The 20,252-nt window shown below is 33.5% G+C and overlaps 2 protein-coding genes across 7 annotated transcripts in view; one reads left to right on the top strand and one right to left on the bottom strand.

Moving 5' to 3' along the window:
- Positions 1-1,649, bottom strand: part of hdlbpb (high density lipoprotein binding protein b) — a 40,961-nt gene extending 39,312 nt beyond the window's left edge. For all 4 annotated transcript variants that reach the window (XR_015504089.1, XR_015504088.1, XM_087276234.1 and 1 more), the window contains exon 1: positions 1,572-1,649. The gene's annotated coding sequence lies outside the window, so the exon portion shown is untranslated. The remainder of the gene's footprint in view (positions 1-1,571) is intronic.
- A 3,094-nt stretch (positions 1,650-4,743) lies between these two features.
- The window catches only part of arhgef15b (Rho guanine nucleotide exchange factor 15b), a 40,042-nt gene continuing 24,533 nt past the window's right edge, over positions 4,744-20,252 (top strand). Inside the window, exons 1-2 of one of the 3 annotated variants that reach the window (XM_087276260.2) lie at positions 4,744-5,046; positions 9,266-9,754. In XM_087276260.2, the coding sequence (XP_087132386.1) occupies positions 9,346-9,754 (409 nt within the window). In that variant the 5' untranslated portion in view covers positions 4,744-5,046; positions 9,266-9,345. Of the gene's footprint in view, positions 5,047-6,561; positions 6,636-9,265; positions 9,755-19,466; positions 19,711-20,252 lie in introns of those variants that run through there. The other 2 variants (XM_087276261.1, XM_087276262.1) reach the window with 2 other exon arrangements.

Here is a 20,252-nt window from a genome sequence, read left to right as displayed (position 1 = left end):
CAATGGTGAGTCTGAATTTTAGTTGACCGGAAGTCCCTGCCACTGACTTCATTTGCATGCATTTTTTAAGAGTCTGAAACGTTTGGGCACAAAAAATTTGGATGATTTGAGGTGTGAAGTTTAATCGTATTTAATTATTTATACAGTATTTTTAACTTCGAATTTTTGTTTTGTTTCTAGTTGAAGAAACTAGAAATATCTACTTTTCAAAGCAAAAATTTGATTATTTTACTTCCCCCATTGGCAGAAAAACTTGCTTGTTTTAAGGAAAACCATTTAATTTTGACTTAAGGTGAAAACAAAACAATATTTTACTTGATTTAAGAATATTTCGACAAGAAATGAGACAAAGCAAAGTAAAAAAAGCTTTTTTTGTATTGTGATCATTACATTTCTGTACCTGAATAGAGTTAACTTGCATAAAAATGGCAAATAGAGCTATTCTTGTGAAACTGACTTTATATCGCAATATTTATCAAAGAAAATCTAAATTTTACAATAGCATGCAGCCCTAGTCATTTTTATCTAATATTGTGCTTATCTTATTGCTGACTGTTATTCTGCACTATTATGCAACAATAATAAGTCTGTAAGAGGGATAAAACATTATATTTGATTATCTTAATCTGCTCTTGACATTAACAGTTCAGTTTTTACTTGTTAAAATGCTCAGTTTTGATATTAGCAACTACTTTTCCACTACTAAATGCTAATTCTCTACATTATTAATATCACAAATTAAAATTCACCAAGTAAATAATGTATTCTCGATATCTAGAACTTTATTGTCACTATTTGTAACCAGGTACACAGCCATTGAAATTCATTTTATGATAATAATTATTTATTTTCATTTTCACGAATTAGATTTGTACTATTAAATTGATTCTAGGCATCAAGAATTTGACTTTAGAGCTTCAAATTTAAAAAAAAATATTTTCTTACTAATAAAAATGTAATTATATAATATAAAAATTGTTATTGTTACTAATAGAAAACTAATTAATGATATCTAGATGTGCTAAAATGAAGTATTGACATATTGTGAATGAATAAAAACAGTTTGCCACACATCAATGGTAAATGTTTCCACAAAATGCCTGCTAAATATGCTCAACATAATCAAATGTAGTGCTCACCTGCCTGTTAGCAGATTGTATAAAGGCTATATTTAACGTGCATCATGCATGATTTAAATCATCTGAATGCAGAGCAGCAGATCAGTGTAAACAAATACAGGAGCAGGCTAACAACACTACCTGCCATTTAATAGCGCAAATGTCATTTAAAACAGCTGTTAAAACCTTCAATATTTAAGTACATTAGATATGCATCCTCGGTCAATTGTAAATGCTAGTTGTAAACGTTCAGGATAACGGAATAAATATTTAGAATATCTTAGTTTAGCTCTCGAGCTAATCTGCTACATGTAACATATCGTTAGCAGCAGAGCTACTGTCTATCTCTGTTTTAAATACAATAATCGGACTGCAGGAAACGCAGATCTGTTCTTTCGGTTCACAAAATGATGCGATAAGTAGCACGTCAACGAAACAATAACAACTGATCACCTTATCAGAAGGAAAAGCCTTGCCGCTTGTCTGCTGATAGTAAACACTGCTGCTGGGAGTCGAATCCCGAACTGAGTCGGATCTTTGATTCATGAATTATTGTTATGATATGCAGCATTGCAGCTCTCAATATTATCTTAGATATTATCTGTACTGTGCCAGTAAATGATGCATGTTTTAGTAAAGTGTTCATTGATATTTTATTCTATAAACAACTGATATTGTGTCTAAAATAAAAATAAATATAGAGCATTTATTCACAGAAAACATCAATTTTGCAATATAAAATATCCCATTTTCAGTATGTGTGTGTATCTGTGTATATGGTTTCCCTTTCTGCAAACAAATGCTCTAAATGATACTTTGCAAGGTATCAATCCGTATAATCCAATTATATATTTATGTCATTCAATTATTATATTTATTCTAAGAAATACAATGTTGAAAATAAATGTGAAATTAGCCTATACATCTCTTTATGAAAATATTTTTTCCACATTTCCACATTATTCAAGAAAAAAATTAAACTGTTAAGGGGTTGTGAAACAAACAAATAAATACAATTATTTAAAATAAAAGGGTATTTGGGCATTTAATATTTTCAGTTTGCATGAATTCTTTAAACAAAATTGGATTTTCAGTTAATGGCAAAAGGTTTTTAACTTCTGCACATCTTCTGGATAAAAATTGTGGAAACATTTTGTGTTTCCTAAAACCTCAATTATATTTCAAAAGCAAAAACCTTTAATGCTACAGTTTTGAATTATAACACAAATTATAATTTGTTAGGATAAATTGGAGATCGTCTGTGTGTTCCCTCAGTAAGCAGGAGTGCTCCAGGAAGACAACAACAACTGAGATGTGTATCATACAGTTTATTGCTCTCTTCTAAAGAAGACTGGGGCATTCCCAGTCTTTATACATCATATTCAAGGTTACATGGGCTGTGAATACATGCAAATATTCAGTTCAGTTCAGTTCCACCTGGTCTTTCTCCAACCAACCACACACAAGCAAAACAATTACACTCCATACACAAAATGTCAAAGCGCCCTAGTACAGGAACAACTTACAATAAGATAAAAACAGTTAGGAAAAACAACAGGATATGTGAAGAGTGAGTACAGGCATATTTCTTTCATAATTATAAGTTATCTCTAAAACAGGGGTGCCCACACTATTTTTGTATAAAGGACCAAAATATAAATATTTTTAAGAGCCATGGGCCGAAGAAGTTGTAATATATATAGATCCAGTAATTTCCTTATTTATTTTCTAATATTTCAAAATAAATAGAAAACATCACTTTAAATCATATTAACTCGCGCACTACTATTTAATTACACCTTATTGCAATAAAACTTAAACAATCTCCTTTATTACAGAGTGGAGTTCAATGCTGAATACACCAGTCAAGCAAAATCTGCCTTTGACATGATTTGCTCACCAAAGTCTCTGGATTGTCAGGTGACAGTATGTACATTTAAACAAAATCTGATATATTTACACCATTTAATTGAAACATTTCAAATAGCTTTCCCGACAAAACAAACAAACAAACAAACAAACAAACAAACAAACAAACAAACAAACAAAGGGTTGCACTAAATTTGAATGGACAATATAGAAGTCATCCCCATCATTCTCATCACTCTTCTCACTCAGATGAGATGGTGGGCCAAATCAAATCAAAGGTTACCATGGGCCAACTTTGGCCTGTGGGCCCAAGTTTGAGCATCTCTGGTCTGATTTATATCTGTATTTACATACGTATTATTTTTGACCACATCTGCCTCCTGAACCATACATTCATCTTTAGTTTTATTTAAATAATTAAGCCTAATTATCACCTTTTTGTGTGTTTACTTTACTAAATTAACATTTGCATGAAACATGATCTATTGTTTTATTTGTGATTTCTGTAATTTTTTTTTTTTGGTCCGTCTTCGTACTGGTCAATTATATTACATCTGTTATAAAAGGTACAACAATCTTTAAAACACTAAGAGAAAAAGCATGTGACTTTTATGTCATTTATTCTTCCCTCATTAATTTGTACAAAATGTTTACTATGCACCAATATTATATTGATTATTTGTAAACTTTGTTATTGTGATATTTCAATTAAATTTCTCATTGGCTTTTTAAAAATAATAATATGATGAAAATGCATAAAATTCTCGTTTAGACATGACATGTGGTCTCTGTTCTGAGGTCAGAATCATGAACTAAATCAAAAAATGGTGGAAAATGTCACCTCTGTCACTGGCAACTCTTTTACTATCAGTTCTGTTGATGGTTTAATATGTTTAACAATAATTACTATCAGAATCAACTGTTTCCCATTTGTGCATTTTGCTTTATTTTACATTGATAATATACACAGTTTACTGCAAATTCTACATCTGTTGAACATCATTATATATGATTAAATTTTTATTGATCAAAGTCGATTTTATTTTTTACTTATGATTGTTTTATAGGGTAACCTTTCATGGGGTTTTAAATACAAATTATAGACCAATATGTTGTGTCATTAATTTGCATTTATTTGATACATCTTCCCATGTATTTATAATTAATTTGTTATGCTTTCTCTGTATTATTAATTAAGCTCAACACTGAAAAAATATTTATTTATTTTTTTAAGTTAAGTGGTTACAATCATTGGCTGGATTTAAACAAATTAAATTTAATGCTGTTTGTAAATTGTTTGCAACCACTTACCCTAAAATTATATGTATTATGTGTGCCATATAATTCTAACAATTATATGTGTTATAATTATTTCATGTTGTCCCATAACAAATTGATTATGTCGTTAACATAATCGTTTTACAAATTTAAGTGGATTGAATAGAACAATAAGCTAAGTTGTGCCACCAAAAAACTAAGAATTTATTTCAATTAATTTTAGATAAGTAGTTTGAACAAGCAGCAAAAGTTTTTTTTTTGTGACTGTATATAGCCAATCGATTTCATGTTTTGTCGCGCTTGGTATCATAATATAGACAAAACCTGATCCACACACACAGACACGCGCTCTCCGCTGGGTGGCAGCCAAAGAAGAGTGTGCACTGTACAGGCAGCAGTGGGATGGGGTCTGATGGGCTGGTTTTTGAATGGGAGGAGGGGGAATAGTCTAATCACAATGTCCCTGTCCGGCTGTTTCACACACACACACGCTCACGAGCAGGAAAACAAAGAGCCAGAGATGCGCGTGGATTTACCGAAGAGCATAACAAAAGAGGAAAGACCGAATTAACGTGTTCTCAAACCCGTACGGATATGAAGTTCGCTCCGGAATATGTCGATCTGTTGCTGTCATTTTAAAGATATGTACGAACGTGGATGTCTATGAAACCGTGCACCGTGAGAGTTGCGGATATGCTTTGATTTTTTAATGAGGAAGTTTGGACACATTTCAGGAATTTGCTTTTCTTTATGGATTATACAGGAGAGTGAGACACATTTGGTGAGTAGCTTAGTCTGGTGTATTAATGATATTAAATGTAATCAGTGACTGTTAATATGCATATAGTCTGTATCTTACATAGTTTGTATATTTTTCAGAAATTTTAAATGAGGGTAATATAATGTCAGGTTAATGTGGTTACATAATGTAGCATTCTGACTGTTGGGTTTACACAGTAGATCCTTGTTGACCATGTGAACAAGATAGTGGGTATATTGACTCTTGTATTTTATTGTCTGTAATTTTATTTCCTATTGTTTCTGGAAAAGTCAGTGTTTAAGGGAATCAAATGTCAAGTTTGACATCACAAATAGGCTATATATATATATATATAAAAACAAACAAATACTTAATCTTCAAATATTATATATTGATCTATCAAACATTGCATTCCATGTGTTTTAAATGCTAACATACAGGTCAGTTTTAAATTATATAATATAATCCAAACCTACATGCTAATAGAAAACTTTCTGCAGTGTTTATGCTATACTCTGATTTAATGCTATTTTATTTTATGAAAATTAACTATGATTTGATTACAAACACCCTAAAAATGATACTTGTAGTAAGCTATAGTAGCCAAAAATTCATTAGCTTTGCTTCAGTAAATTTTACCATGGTATTTGTAGAAAAACTGTGGTTATAAAATTAGTATAGAATCAGTAAGCTTAAAAATCACAATAAAAGCATGTTTCACTTATGTCAAAGTAAGTTAGAACATACTCGAAATAAGGTTTAGACAAATTCATCAAACTTCATGGCTTAAATTAATCTCTACAGACACTATGTCCTCATAAGGAAGGCAAAACGTCCAATTCATGGAATTAAATGAACAAAATATCAGTCTCTATGAAGAAAAAGCACATAAATTAAGCAAAATAGCGATTCCTGTTTTTTCTAAAAAAAACTTTTCTGTGATCTCGGGTTGGGTGTGAATTCTGTAAACAGAACAGAGTATAAAGTTGTAGATTATAAAATCATCCTCAAAATACAGAGACAAACCCAACACATGTGTGTATTACATGCTTTCTTCACTAAAACTTTTACAGGTTTTGTTAAATGTACATCACAGCACCTCATTGTATTTGAAGAATTTGTAAGCCAAGCCAAGGTTCGCAACAGGAAAGGAGGATTCCAATCCCCAGATTGTTTATTGGCTGAAGGGGAAGTGTCCTGTATACATTTTCGGAAAAAAATCTGACCAGCAGGGAATACTTTGGTATCCTGTTGCTTGAGGGGATGTTTATACCCCTCAAATTTGCAACATCAGAAGGGCGTAAAAACGAAGAGCCATTATTTCTTATAGTTCACCCTTATGGGAAAGAGTTTCTTTTGCCTTTGAGATTTGTATGTGCAGGATATCAAATGAAAGCACTGAGTAGTACAATTGAAAACCTGACAGACCTGCTGTGTCTGAATGAGGGCTGTGAGGCGTTGAAGTCAGTGACGGCAAAGTTCAAGCCAGATTGTTGACATGGGAATTCTTGTTGTCACACCCTTTCCCTTCCAACTAAATGGATTTATTCCTACCAAGACTCCAGAGCAGTTCCTTTCATATTGGTATTGTTTTAAAATACGAAGAAATGGTAAGAGAATGGAAAATATACTGTATACCAAGAATTCTGTCATAACATTTCTGGAATATCACTGAATTTTAAAAGGTCTGTTCCAGACATTTAATTGTTTTTTTTTTTGGTCTTTTTTGGTTTGGTTTGTAATTTGTTATACTGTGTTTTGCTCATAATAGTTAAGCTGTTTTTCAATGCAATTTTTTTTTTACTGCTTTTCAACCAGCAATCACTTAGGTCAAATGCAGTAAGCAGGCTGTACCTGTCTGTGGCTGTTTATATTGCATGGAAATTTAGATATACTTCCTATACCTCCCACTAATCATGTGCTTTTAGTTTCAGTGCCATCATGCATTCCTAAGACATGCATAGGCTTATGGAACCTGATAATATACTGGTTAAAGTATGGCAATTACTGTAAACATGAGATGCAAGCACATTTCATGCTTTATTTCTTACTATGTTTCTAAATGTTTTACCTATGAACCAGTCTGCCTCTGAGAGCAAAGTTCAATGCTGTTGTACTGTGTGAGGTAATTTTCAGTACAAAGATCATTGTGCATTTTATATTTATGTTTTATTTAATGAGTAACCAGATGCAATTGTTGTGACAATTATTTAAATGGTTCTGAGAACTTTGTCTCGTTGTGGATGGCTGAGGTTTAACGCTCTTCATGAGGGATACGAAACTGAAATAATGAAAAGATATACAGTAGTCAGCATTTGAAGTGGATCATCTACTTTTATTACAGTTGTCCTAAAGCTATTCAACAACACCCATTCTTGCTTTAATACAATTTTGAAAATCTTTTATGATCAACTTTAAATGTTCACTGTATGTTATACATTCTGATATTAGATTTTCTAAAACATTTTTTAAATATGTTTTTTTATTGTGCATGAACAGTATTTAAAAAAAGATAGCTAACCTAAAATAACAATTTGTCATCATATTTGTACCGTTCACTTGTTTCAAACCTATTTCTGTTTCTTTTCTCTGTTAAAGAAGAATATATTTTGAAAAATGTTGGAAAGCACCAGCTATTGACTGTTATAATATATGAAGAGTTCAGATGCAAAAAGTGCCATTTGAAATGTTCTTCTACAATGGCCATTTTTCTTTGCCTCTTATGTTTATGTTCAGTTTTTTCATGTTAAAAGTGATGAAAATAATTTTATTCTTTGCCATAAAATTGAAATTGCTGAATCAAGACAAAGAAGTTTGAGGAAAAAAAAATGTTATTAGAAGAAAACTTCAGATGGAACTTAAAGAATTTTGCATCTAAACTCTTTAATTTTTTTGGTTCATACGATGGAATTCAATGGCTGCAGGTTTATAATATTCATCAGAATGTCTTGCATTGGGTTTAACAGAAGAAAAAAAAATCATAAGTGTTTAGAATGACTCACGGTGTTAGCGGTAACACATTACAAGTAACACAAGTTATGTAATAGTATTATTTTTGTAACAATAAAGTACGCATTACTTTTTAAAAGTAAGTAATAATATTTGAGTTACTTTTTTTTGTAAATTTTACAAGAGTTACTTTTCAGTTTAATTTATTAGCTTTAAAAAAATAAATTGCTGAATTAAAATTAAAGGATGTGAATGTGTTCATTATTCTGCAAAAGTAACTTAAAAGTAACGTAACTCATTACTTTCCATAAAAAGCCACTAAGTAACGCAACCAGTTACTTCTTTGGGGGGTAACTCATTATTGTAATGAAGTACTTTCAAAAGTAACTTTTACCAAAACTGATGACTCACATGAGAGTAAATTTAGAGGAAATTGTCATTTTGGGGTGAACTAGCCCTTTAAGCTGTGTCTAATCCAAATACATTTGAAAATTAATTTTCAAATGTTTTGTCCTCCATTCACATTGAGACAGTGTTTTTTTAAATGTCTGCCCAAGAGTCTCAAGAACCTTCTCCACATCCCAAGGAAAAAACAAAGACCCTATTTGTTTCTTTTTATGGTCTTCATTCACATTACATTCCAGCTAAGGTGATAAAATGTACTTACAGATGTCTTCCTGCATCAGAACATGATGGCTTTGCTGTACATTGAATGCCGATTGATCTGGACATTTAAAGTGGCGAGATATTTTGCCTAAGAAATGTTAATAGAAGAAGAATAAAGTGAAACATTATTATTTCTGTTGTTTTATAAATGAAAACAATATTAGATAACAGGTTTATTTTTTTATCATTTTTAGTGTGTATGAGACACTTTTGGAAAATGCAAATGTGAATTAAAAGGCTATTTTCAAATGTATATTTTGCTTATATTGGTCATTATTTAACAATCTTGTTCAATCTTGTTCACCCAAAAATTAAAATGTACTCAAAAGTGGTTTCAAACCTTATGTTTCTTTATTATGTTGAACACACAAAAAAAGATATTTTGAAGAAAGCCCAAAACCTGTAACCACTGACTTTCATGAAAACTAATTTAATGGAAGTCAATGCTTACAGGTTTTCAGCTATTGTCAAAACAACATCTTTTTGTGTGTTCAACAGATGAAGCAAAGTCAAACCGGTTTGGAACAATTTTTAGTTTGGGTGAAAAATATCTTTAATGCTCTCCTAAAAGGAATTGTTTAATCTCAAGAGTAATATCTAACGTCCTTGTGTTTTGTTAATGCAGGTTGAAGATTGAAGTTTGACTCAGCTGCCTGGCCTAATATTGGCCAGGTTGCTTTGGTCAAAACACCTTAACCAGTCAAGATGTCTTCTCAAGACTCTCCAGATCTTCCTCCAAAGCCCGAGGTTAAACAAAAACCCCCAGTTCCCTCCAAACCTTCCATTACTACCACAGACTCCTCATCTGTTGATACTGCGGCCTCGCAGAGTTCTGGCAATGTCAAAAACATAGTCAACAAATTCAGCCAGCCCGAGTCTAAGCCTCCACTTGGAGAGACAGTAAAGAGCGTCAACACAGAGTGGAGATCACAGAGACCTCCAGCAGTTAAGCCCAAACGCAGGTCCAAATCTTCTTCACTCAGCAGTGCTGGAAATGCTCCTCCACTGCCCCCAAAAACCAGGCAGAACTCAATTCACAGTGGGCAGAAAGACGAGCTGGACGGCCAAGAGAGACACGAAGAAGGCTTGAGTGCTGCTGATGGAGGCCGATCAGGTATGGTGAATTTACTTTGAATTTCAGGAAATGCTTGTTTTTCAGGATTTATATTTCACAATGCTGAGTTATTAAATTATTAGTTGAGCAATATGTGTTATTATTTTTTACCAATTGGGCTTTTTTAAATAATTTGTTTCAGTCATTTGTACTGAAACATTTACAGCAATTGATTAAACAGGTCTTTAAAGGGATAGTTCACCCAAAAATGAAAATAGCATCATCATTTATTAACTATTTGTGATTATAACAGAACACTTTACTTTTTTTATTATTACGCAGTGCTGTTGACTACACAGTAAAAATATCTCTTAATTAACGGTTTCCATATTTTGTGTTTCACAAGTTTTTTCTGTTTATTTCCGATTGCGACTTTGATGTCTCCTCTGTCATCAATGATGCCTTAATTTTCACTAATTGCCCATGCAAAGCTATAGCCAATTGGTACAACCAACAAATCCATCTAAAAAAAAGTTTAACAAAATTAACATTTATTAAATATTTAGCAATATTGTTTAATTATCTTCCTTACATCTTTACAATAACATTTGTTTAAAAGTTCTCTGTGTATTTATGCATTCATTTATATTGTGCACAAATCTTGTTTATTATAGCTTTTAAACTTTTAAAGAAAAGATATGTTAAAAAATATATGTATATAACTAGAGTTAGCTTGCTTTGACAAATTATTTAAAATATGTAGCTAAGAAACAATGAGTTTTAATTTTAATGGAGCAATTAAAAATCCACTAGTTATTACAAAAAATGTAATTTAAGTTAATGTTAAATTAATGTTTTTCCCTGTAAAAGTTTGAAATTTAATTCATAATGGTCTTAAAGAGGTCTTAAAAAGTTCTACATTTGGCCTGATGAAACCTGCAGAATCCCTGGTCTCATTTTGTTAGCCAACTGTCATTCGCTCCTCTCTTTTCCCCCTGCTCTCAGCACTCCACGCCTATCATGAAGCTTATTTTGAAAAAATTCTGAGGTAGACTTGAACTGAAAGAGGGAAGTTTCATGACTCTTTAAATTAAAAATGATTCAGTTCAGATGAGTATTAATGTCACTGTTAAGGTTTAGTTTTATTCAAATGTAAAATATCTAATTACCCAAACTAAATAATCTAGATCATGTCACTGACTACAATTTCCAGTCTAATTTGTATTGAGTAGCAGATTAAAGTTCATGTTTGTCTTATTCAAGCTATGCAAATATAATTACAACAGTAGGGTTTGGCCTTCACTAGACATGCACCAGCAAGTATTATCAGACTACGCTGCACATTATTTTGTTTCCTGCTTTCCTGTCATATTCTGCAATAGGTAAACTAGAGTTGCCTGGTAATTTTTTTGAGAATGTATGACTTCTAGTGTTAACAAATTGACCAGATTACTGAGTGATCAACAATAAAAGACATCAATATAGCTAAAACTTTAACTGGCTACAAAATTAAACATTTCATCAGTTTTGAAACTGGTAAACATTCAAGCATTGTTTATGTCTGTAGTCACTGTAATTTTCTGTGTGTGTGAGTTTATTTGATAATGATAAGGCATAATAGCTGCATAGAGAGAAATAAAGAAAAAGACTAGGATAAACCCAAATTATAGTAGCATTTGCAGGGTTAAACTGAGAGCTACAGCTACTGAACTCACATTAATCAGCTTTAATCTGATCTTCATCTGAGTGGGTGTTGTGCTGGTAAACTCTGCTGCTAGCCTGCTAATGTTAGTATTACTGTAATCTTGGAGCAAAGGAATGTAAATCGCGACTTTGGTTTTTATAATGTCATTTTGAAGTACCTTTGAATGTCAGCTTTGTGTGGGGCACAATTTAGAAATGCTATGATATCGATTGTGAAACACAAATTGCTTTCAAATTTCTCCACTTTGTGTCCTTGTGCTGGATGTTTTGATTTAGTTTTTCCTCTGAAGAATCGTTCGGGCGTTGATAACACATGGGAGGTTGTGTTCATGTTTGTTGTTGGTCAGTCAGTGGGATTAAACCATGTGTGTCGTCTGCTGAACACACAGACAGATGGGGTACAGGGGATAAAAGAACCCCTCGTGGAAACGATTACATTAAAACTACACATACTGTTCTAAAGTCTGGGGTTGATAAGATTTTTAATTGCTTTCAAAAAGCATATTTTGCTCACCAAGGCTGCATTTTTTCATAAATAAAGTAAAACAGAGATATTTACAGATAAGACACAAAATTAAAAGCATTAGAAACGGCGATGAAAACAAATATAATAGTCTTCTTACAATATTTATATCAGCTTATAAAGAAGCCACATGATCTAAATAATTACTAAATTATAAAAAAACGTACAAGACAATAAATTAGAGAACACATATTTTATAAAAATAAATAGGAAAAAGAAAGTAATTTTTAAAATTACTGAGGAAGAGTGGAAACTTATTTTTAAAACACAGTAGAAATCAACATCTTTCTCAGTCTGGAGGCAATTTGATTGGAAAAACATCATTCGTTTTATTGTCACCCCTGAGCACAAGAAATACTTAAACAAATATGCAGTCTGTTGGAGACTATGTGGCTCAAATGAAGAGAATCATTCCCAAATATTCTGGAAATGTTTACAAACTCAAGCATTTTGGCAAGAAGTTCATAATGTTTAGAGAATATATTCCATATCCCCATCGATTTTTATTTCTCAACTCCATACTTAGGCCTAAAAAAATCTTATGTTAGAAGAAAAATCTGACATAAAAACTGCTGAAAATTTTGCTGATAGCCTGTAAAAAAGCCAAAACCAAAACATTTTTTGAAATACCTCAAATTAGTGACTGGTTTGATAATTCTATATGAACTCTATAAGATGGAGAGGCTAACAATGAACCATCGTTTACAGACTGAGGAGTTTAATGAGACATGGGGAAAATGGATGGAATATATTCTTCCATTGGGACCAGATTTATTATAAAATGTATAGTCCAAAAGATGTGAATTTTATTTTGTTTATTTTATATATCATTTAATTGTAATGAGGGAAAACATAAAATAAAGAAAGATAGTGAGAAGAACATTCATTTAATTTTCTTGTCGGCTTAGTCCCTTTCTTAATCCTGGGTCGCCACAGCGGAATGAACCACCAACTTATCCAGCAATAGCTGGATAAGCAGCAATACCTACTGCGCCACTACATCACCAATGAGAAGAACAATGTCTATCTAAAAAATAAACAAATAAATTAAAATTAACATTTAAGATCCCAAAAGTACCATCCTCACAGTTTCATATTTACATAGTTTAGGGGAAAAAAAGAAAAGGGTAGACTGGGTGCCACAATGTGGTTTAAAAAGTACAAAATTTTATCTGTTTCTTTTAGATGTTATATAAAACAATTATAAGCAGGGGCGGACTGGCCATAAGGAGCACCGGGCATGAAGGTCTATCTGGCCTGGCCTGTAAATTTGGAAACTACAATTAAAAAACTGTTTTACTATACCTACCTACCTACAGTAAAACAGTATAACAGGGAAAAGTATTTATAATAAAAACAGCATTCTTTTTTTTTTTATCTTTTATGAGATTGCAAATGTCTCTACTGTAATGTCTCTGCTTTTGATTAATACAGGTAATCCTTTCTAAGTAAAAGTATTAATTTGTTTAATATTGATTTGTTAAAATAGATAGGTGAAACAAAACACTGAGGGCCCTATCATACACCCGGCGCAATGCTTGTTTGATAGTTTCAGTTTGGCGCAAGAGTCGTTTTGAGGTGTTGCGCCACGCTCTTTAAATAGCAAATGCGTTTACGCTCATATGTGCGCCCACAGGCGTTCTGGTCTAAAAAGAAAGGCGTTCTGAGGCGCACTGCTGGTGCGTTGCTATTTTGAGAAACTATAATAAATTTTTCATCAGACCAAATGTTGGAATTTAAACCAATTTCATGCGTGTTTATCTCAGGAGGTGGAGATCAATTTCAAAAATATTAGTAATTTATTAAGTACAAATGAATAATTCCATTAGGGCCCTGGGTCGCACAAATGTGTCCTATTGGTTATACAATGCTATCCAAGAGAACACACCAGGCGCTCTGCGAGTGTTTTCTTAGCACTAAAGACCCAGTTTTTATACACAGAAGAAGAAGGCGGGTTGCCTCTGTCAGCTTTCCTGCACCATCTCTAGTACCTCTTTTCTGCACAGAAGAACTGGACCAGTTAAATGGACATGCTTAGAGACCTACATGGGCTCCAAAATGTTTTCACAGGAAATCAGAGGCGAGAGACACGTGTTATTTTTATTGTTTCTGCTGCCAATTTCTTGTCCAACATAGCTCTTTCTGTGAATTGCCTCATAAGTATGTAAAATACATCTCCTCAAAGGCCAGTTTTGGTTAGCATATAATTTCACATAACATATAAAATATATTATAGAATATAAAAATATATATGGTAAAGAATGACTGTACGGTAAATGATTTAACATCTCTCAAGGCAAAACATACACAACATACTAATAGAGAATCAAGGATAACTCTGAGAAATGAATTATATATTCTACACAAAACAAACCCGGTCTAAACCCCAGCACAGAGTTGCGCCTCGCTTACACACTGCTTAAAGAGCCCATATTATACATGAAATAAGGTCATATCTTGGTTGTAAGGGTCTCCAACAACAGTCTAATATGCATGCAAGGTCAAAAAACACTTTCATGGTCTTATAATCTGCATTTATTTTTACCTAATTATCCCAGCGACTCCTGTATGAATCGTCCAGTGATTCATTTGTTCCCAAACCCCTCCTTAGCGCGGAGCTAATCTGCGCTGATTGGACCGATGACAGTCTGTCGCGATTGGTCGACTGCCTTCAGTCAGAGAGGGAAATGGCCAATAGCTAATCAGCAATTTAAAAAGTAATCACAGTTCATACACGCTCGATAGTGTAGGCGTGGACTTTAGCTGCCACACTATGGCCAGTGGATAGTGCCACGGATAACCGAACGAAGGAGACAGTCGTGTACTCGCCATACCACACACACACAAAAACACACACACACCTCCGGATGACAACGCTCCCGCTTCAGCCCGCACCCGCCAGGTTTTAGCCTGAGAACCCGCTCCGTTTTCTGCCCGCCGCGCCCGGTCCCGCTAGAGCGGAGAACACAACCAAATATCACCCAGTATACAGTCCAGACAGCCAAGCTGTCTGGATAAAAACACACACACAGCACAAAGTACACAAAGCTCGTTCGTTCGTTCGCTCTCTCTCTCGCTCTCTCCCTCTCTCTCTCCCCGCGCCAGATTTCTGCGGCGCGGGAATACATTTCCGAATAAATCGCGGGAGCAGAACTCTAGCACGGAGCTCCATAAACAAACAGCACGCGTCGCGTTTTTAACGTGACTTTGCACGCGATAAGATAATATATTCAGTTAACCTGATACAGTACACGCGGTTACAAGTAACAAATCACAACTAAATACATTTGCAAGCTAGAGTAAACGAGGCAACAACTTTAACCGCACGTACTTACACTTGAGAAATGTAGGAAGAAACCCATCCTGACGTCCATCAGTTACTCTTTACTGATCCTTCCTTTAACAAACTCAGATGAAGTATTCTTTGTAGCATGTAGCTTCCAGAAGTTTCCAACTGCTTGGTTATAATGCTGATGTTTCATCTTTGGGTAGAGACTCAATATATCCATCTGCAGTGTGACTTCAATCGACCGGCATGTTTGTGTGCGTGTGTTTGTGGGTGTGCGTGTGTTTGTGGGTGTGTGTGTGTGTGTGTCTGGGTTACTGCGTCAGAGGGCGGGGCCTCAGGTTTGAAATCTCCCGGGTTTGCGCGTGCACGTGAAAAACTTTGTTTCGTTCGTACGTCATGGCGAAACACCTAATGAGTCGGTATCAAGGCGACTCGTTTGAAGCACTATGATTCGACTCTTTTATAGATGAATCAACAGTTTTAAACACTGTATTCTTACAGATTTAAGCCTTAGCTGGATACTTCACTTCACTTAGAGCTGTGTTACACACTACATGGAGGGGAATTTTCAAAAACCCATAATATGGGCTCTTTAATAGCCTACACACAAGATGTAGAGCAATACGCAAATATCTTTACATATGAAAAAATTTGATTATTAAGGATAGGCCTATATATAGAATATAATAAGGATATATATATATATATATATATATATATATATATATATATATATATATATATATATATATATATATATATATATATATATATAAAGGATAAAAATATTACAAAACATATTATTCTCTAGCCTACATAAATATGAAAATCCACTGCTTTTATGCCTTCTTCATCTTGGGAGGCTTTTTCAGTTCATTCATAACAATTTGCTTTTGTATAATGTTATTATTATTAGCAGTATTATTTATTATATCCATATTTATATTTGTTTTATTAAAAACAAGCTTAGATTTGCCCACCTACCAGGTTTTAGACCATATGGGGCACAGCATGTGTTTTAGAATATAACTCAGGTTTTTGAACACACTTCGTTATTATTGTTCATTTATTCGTTTGCTGGAAATTAGAACTGAATTTAGAAATAGTTTTGAAACTAATATTTGCGCTTAACAAACAAAATTAATTATTTATAGGCTAATTGATGTCTGTGCGTAAAGGTTTCCCTATCCACGAGAGCAAAAGTGAAAGTTGATGAGTTATCTCTCATTCTTGCACGGTAGATGCTCTGTTTAACTTTTTTCTGTTAAAAAAACTGTAAACTGTGAACTGTTTGCTTGTGAAATGCTCAATTTTTCCACTTCCACTTACTTTCCGTCCTGTAAATAACAAATGCGCTTATGGCGCAACGCAGCTGGCTCTTAAAGGGAATGGAAGATGAGACTCTGATTGGTTTATTCTCAAAACACACCTGTAACTCATTAAGAAAATAAACTCAACCCTTTTAGACCATGCACCATGGCGCAAAGCGGATTTTCCCATCCTTAAATTAGCATATATGGATTCTGACACGCCCTGAAAGCGTTTGCGCACTGCGCTTTCCGTTTTGTGCATGGACCGTCAAAATAGAGCCCTGACTTTGCTGATCCACATGGGATCATCAATATACAGCAGGGGTTCTCAATGTCTGCATTAAAAGCTCCAAATCTAAATTTTTATTAAGGTCAAAGGTTTGGAACAATTTATATTGCATAGCTTGTTTTTTAAAAAAACATTTCCAAGTCAATAGTATTATTTGTTGTTTTTTTTTAAATAAAGTGGCATTTGCATTCAAAACACATTAATGCAATGCAGATGTGGCAAAACCATTTATATAAGTGCATTTTTGTACAAAACACAATAAAGGGTAGGGCAAAAAAACAATAGTATCTGACTGCAGCCATGATGGTGCAAGCTGAGATTAGAATGCACTCAATGGAGCAAGTGGCATCACTGTGAGGGGTAGGGTTAGGTGTGGGCATTAAAAAGCATTGCATGCAGCTCCAGGTCTGCATCCCTCACTGAAAAAGGTTAAAATTTAAAAGGCATATTATGAAAACTTTTGGTGTTGTAGTTTTGCGGTTCTTATTTCTGTATTTTGTGGATACTGCATTTCAAAGTATCCGTGTTTCGTTTCATAGTGACAATTCACATTTCCACTTTACAACTCCAATTGTCTCATTACAAATTAAGCTGAATGTCTTTGTGCTGGCTTGTGGCAAAATAAACCCATTTACTTATCTGTTCATTCAACTGGATGTCACGCAGGAATTCTTTGAATATTTTGCCTTTGATTTACAAAAAAAAAAAAAAAGATGATTTACAAGGTTTATACATTTATCAATGAAGGAAGTCCACAATTTGAATCCTTTACTCATGGTTTTGCAATACAAAATGGAGTCGGTCTGGATTGAATACCCTCATGGTCCGGATCCGTACCAGAATCCAGAAGCCCTGATATACAGCATTTGATTGGCCACAACGCTAGTAAGATTACAACAATGATATTTTTAACAATTATATTTTTAATCCTTATTTTTAAATTATCCATCTACATCATCATACATCTAAGCTTGTGTTATACCTAGTATGTTTCTATCTGGGACTCTACCTTTCAGAAATTAGACTAGTAAGCAGTTCTGTGAAACAGGCAGCATCTCGTGTTTAAAGCTCATCAGAATGCAAAATGCGGCTATAAGTTTTATAAAAAGCTGTTTATCTTTTGCTAAATTATTATGTATGTTGTAAAATGTGCAAGGCTTCCTTGTAATAAGGAAAGCAAAACATGTGGATTGCTTAATATAAGTGTTTAATGGATGTTTATGCACTGTGTGAAATCACTCAGCTCTTACTGTGATTTTTCTTGAGTAATTAGACAGCAATACACTTCATCAGACTGATTTTAGTTCCTGCCTGTGTTTTTATATACATAAAAACACAAAATATAACTCTAAATAGATCTTCATCTGTCCGTTTTGTCAAGTATAACTATAATTTAGCCTATACTTCTATCACAACACAGCTCAGAAGCAAACTAGGTTACTCTGGTGGCATAAAGATGGCTTATGCACTCCTAGCTAAAATAAACCTCTGTACCACATTCAAAAAGATAATTTATTTTAGTATAAAAAAAACTAAGTACAAAGTATGATAAAATATTAGTTTGATTATTTAGCTAATGTATTTTAGAGTACATTATACTGTGTGTGCGTTAGCATCAGAGCAAAGTTCTAATTTTTGTGGTTAAAAAATGATGATGTAAAACCATTTAAGGAGAATTTCTTTACTTATCCTAAGCCACATATCGAATATGTAAATATCACAGAACAAAAGAATAAGGTGTATGATAACTTTCCTATCATACAGATTATTATCATGACTTTTCTTCAGAACATAGATGGGATTGTTGCATAATATAACCGTATAAGCACTTAGAGTTAAGACTTTAATTGGACAGCATTTTTCTTACAACACATCTGGGATATGACTAATAGAATCTGAAAATAATCCTCAAAAATATTATGCACCAAAACATCCAAATTGGTGATGAGCAGAATTAAATTACATTTAAAAGTATATAAAAATATAAGACAGCTATTTTAAATTGTACAATTATTTTAGTACTTTTACTGGCAATCTTTCATACAAATGCTAAGTCATATGAATACATTTGGTCAGTAAGGCTGATTGAATTATAGATGTCTGCTTCACTAAGACACAAGCCTTTTGTCTGGATTTAAACTGAGAGAACGTTTCTGAATACTGAACATTTGCAGGAAAACTGTTCCAATGTTCAAGTTAAAGACTTTACCTTCTCCTGCTTTTATTTTTAAAGAGATTAAAACTATGACATAATTTACCCTACACCTGTTTCAGACCTCTCTGAGTTTATATATTGAAGAAAGTTGGAAATTGTAAGTCATTGATTCCTTAGTATTTTTTCTCTTAGTATGGATTTCAATGCCTGGTTTCCAAAATTCTTCATGATGTCTTTGTTTTTGTTCAGAAGAAAAGAAAACATGAGTAAACTTTTGTTTTTGGGTGAACTGTCTTTAATACTTATGTTGGAACTTATCATCTGAGGATGTATTGTTCATAAAACTCGCTTACCCTATAACTTCTGTGAATTGAGCTAATCATGGAGGCAGAAAAGAACATGCAAGTAGCCCTTTACTCAAGTTTATGTGGTTATTGGGGTCATAAAGCCAGTGTCCCACCCTTAACTTGACATGTGAGTAATCATGCGTTCAAACTAGTCCAGACTCCAGGAGAATTTCAAGCAGGTCAGTCAGCACTGTAGTGAAATGGCAGAAGGGATAAAACGAGCATTTGGGAAGATCAGGCAAAATGTGTTTGAGGTGTTTGAGGATCTGCGGGTTAAAGAAGGGGAGGAAGGAGCGACACAACGCAAAGGTTCAATTCAGAAGATGACGACACTGATAACAACAGGCTCAAAGGCCGAGGTGGACCAATCAAAGCTGAAACAGAAATCCAAAAGACACGGTAATCAAAGATCTTTAATAACTGTAGCTGGCAGGGGATGGCATTCTTTGAAGGCTTTCTGGAACAATATTGATGTGTATAGTGTTTTATTGGCATCAGTCTTTGCTGCTAGAAGATTAGAAGTTTGTTTTTCATGTTCCTTGTTGGTTTAGGCTCTTATTTCATAGCTTCTTGTTTCAGTTTGTTGTCATTTTGTAGTTCAGTTTCCTCAAGAGACCCTCATTTCCATGTTAAACATTTTTTTAAATGCAGTTGAAAAAAATTCTCCTCATTGTTGACACCTTTTATTAATATAGTTATTTTGACCTTTTTTAAATGTAGTAATTTAATGACTTAAAATAAACCCATATAACCATAGTATCTTGCATTTTCTAAATATGTCCATATTGAATTCTAAAATTGTTATTTTATTAAAGTAAACGTTATCATTATTTCTAGCTTGAATATCCATAATAGCAACTTACCCAGCAACTTTCAGCTAATAAAACTAAAAACATTTTGGCAGCAAACAGATTGCCAGACAAAACAAGGTAAACAATAAC

This window comes from Danio rerio, chromosome 12 (genome assembly GCF_052040795.2).
Source record: "Danio rerio strain M-AB ecotype USA chromosome 12, GRCz13ab, whole genome shotgun sequence".
NCBI lineage: Eukaryota > Metazoa > Chordata > Actinopteri > Cypriniformes > Danionidae > Danio > Danio rerio.
The sequence above is the reverse complement of the archived record's forward strand: the minus strand, read 5'-3'. Positions and strand labels throughout refer to the sequence as shown.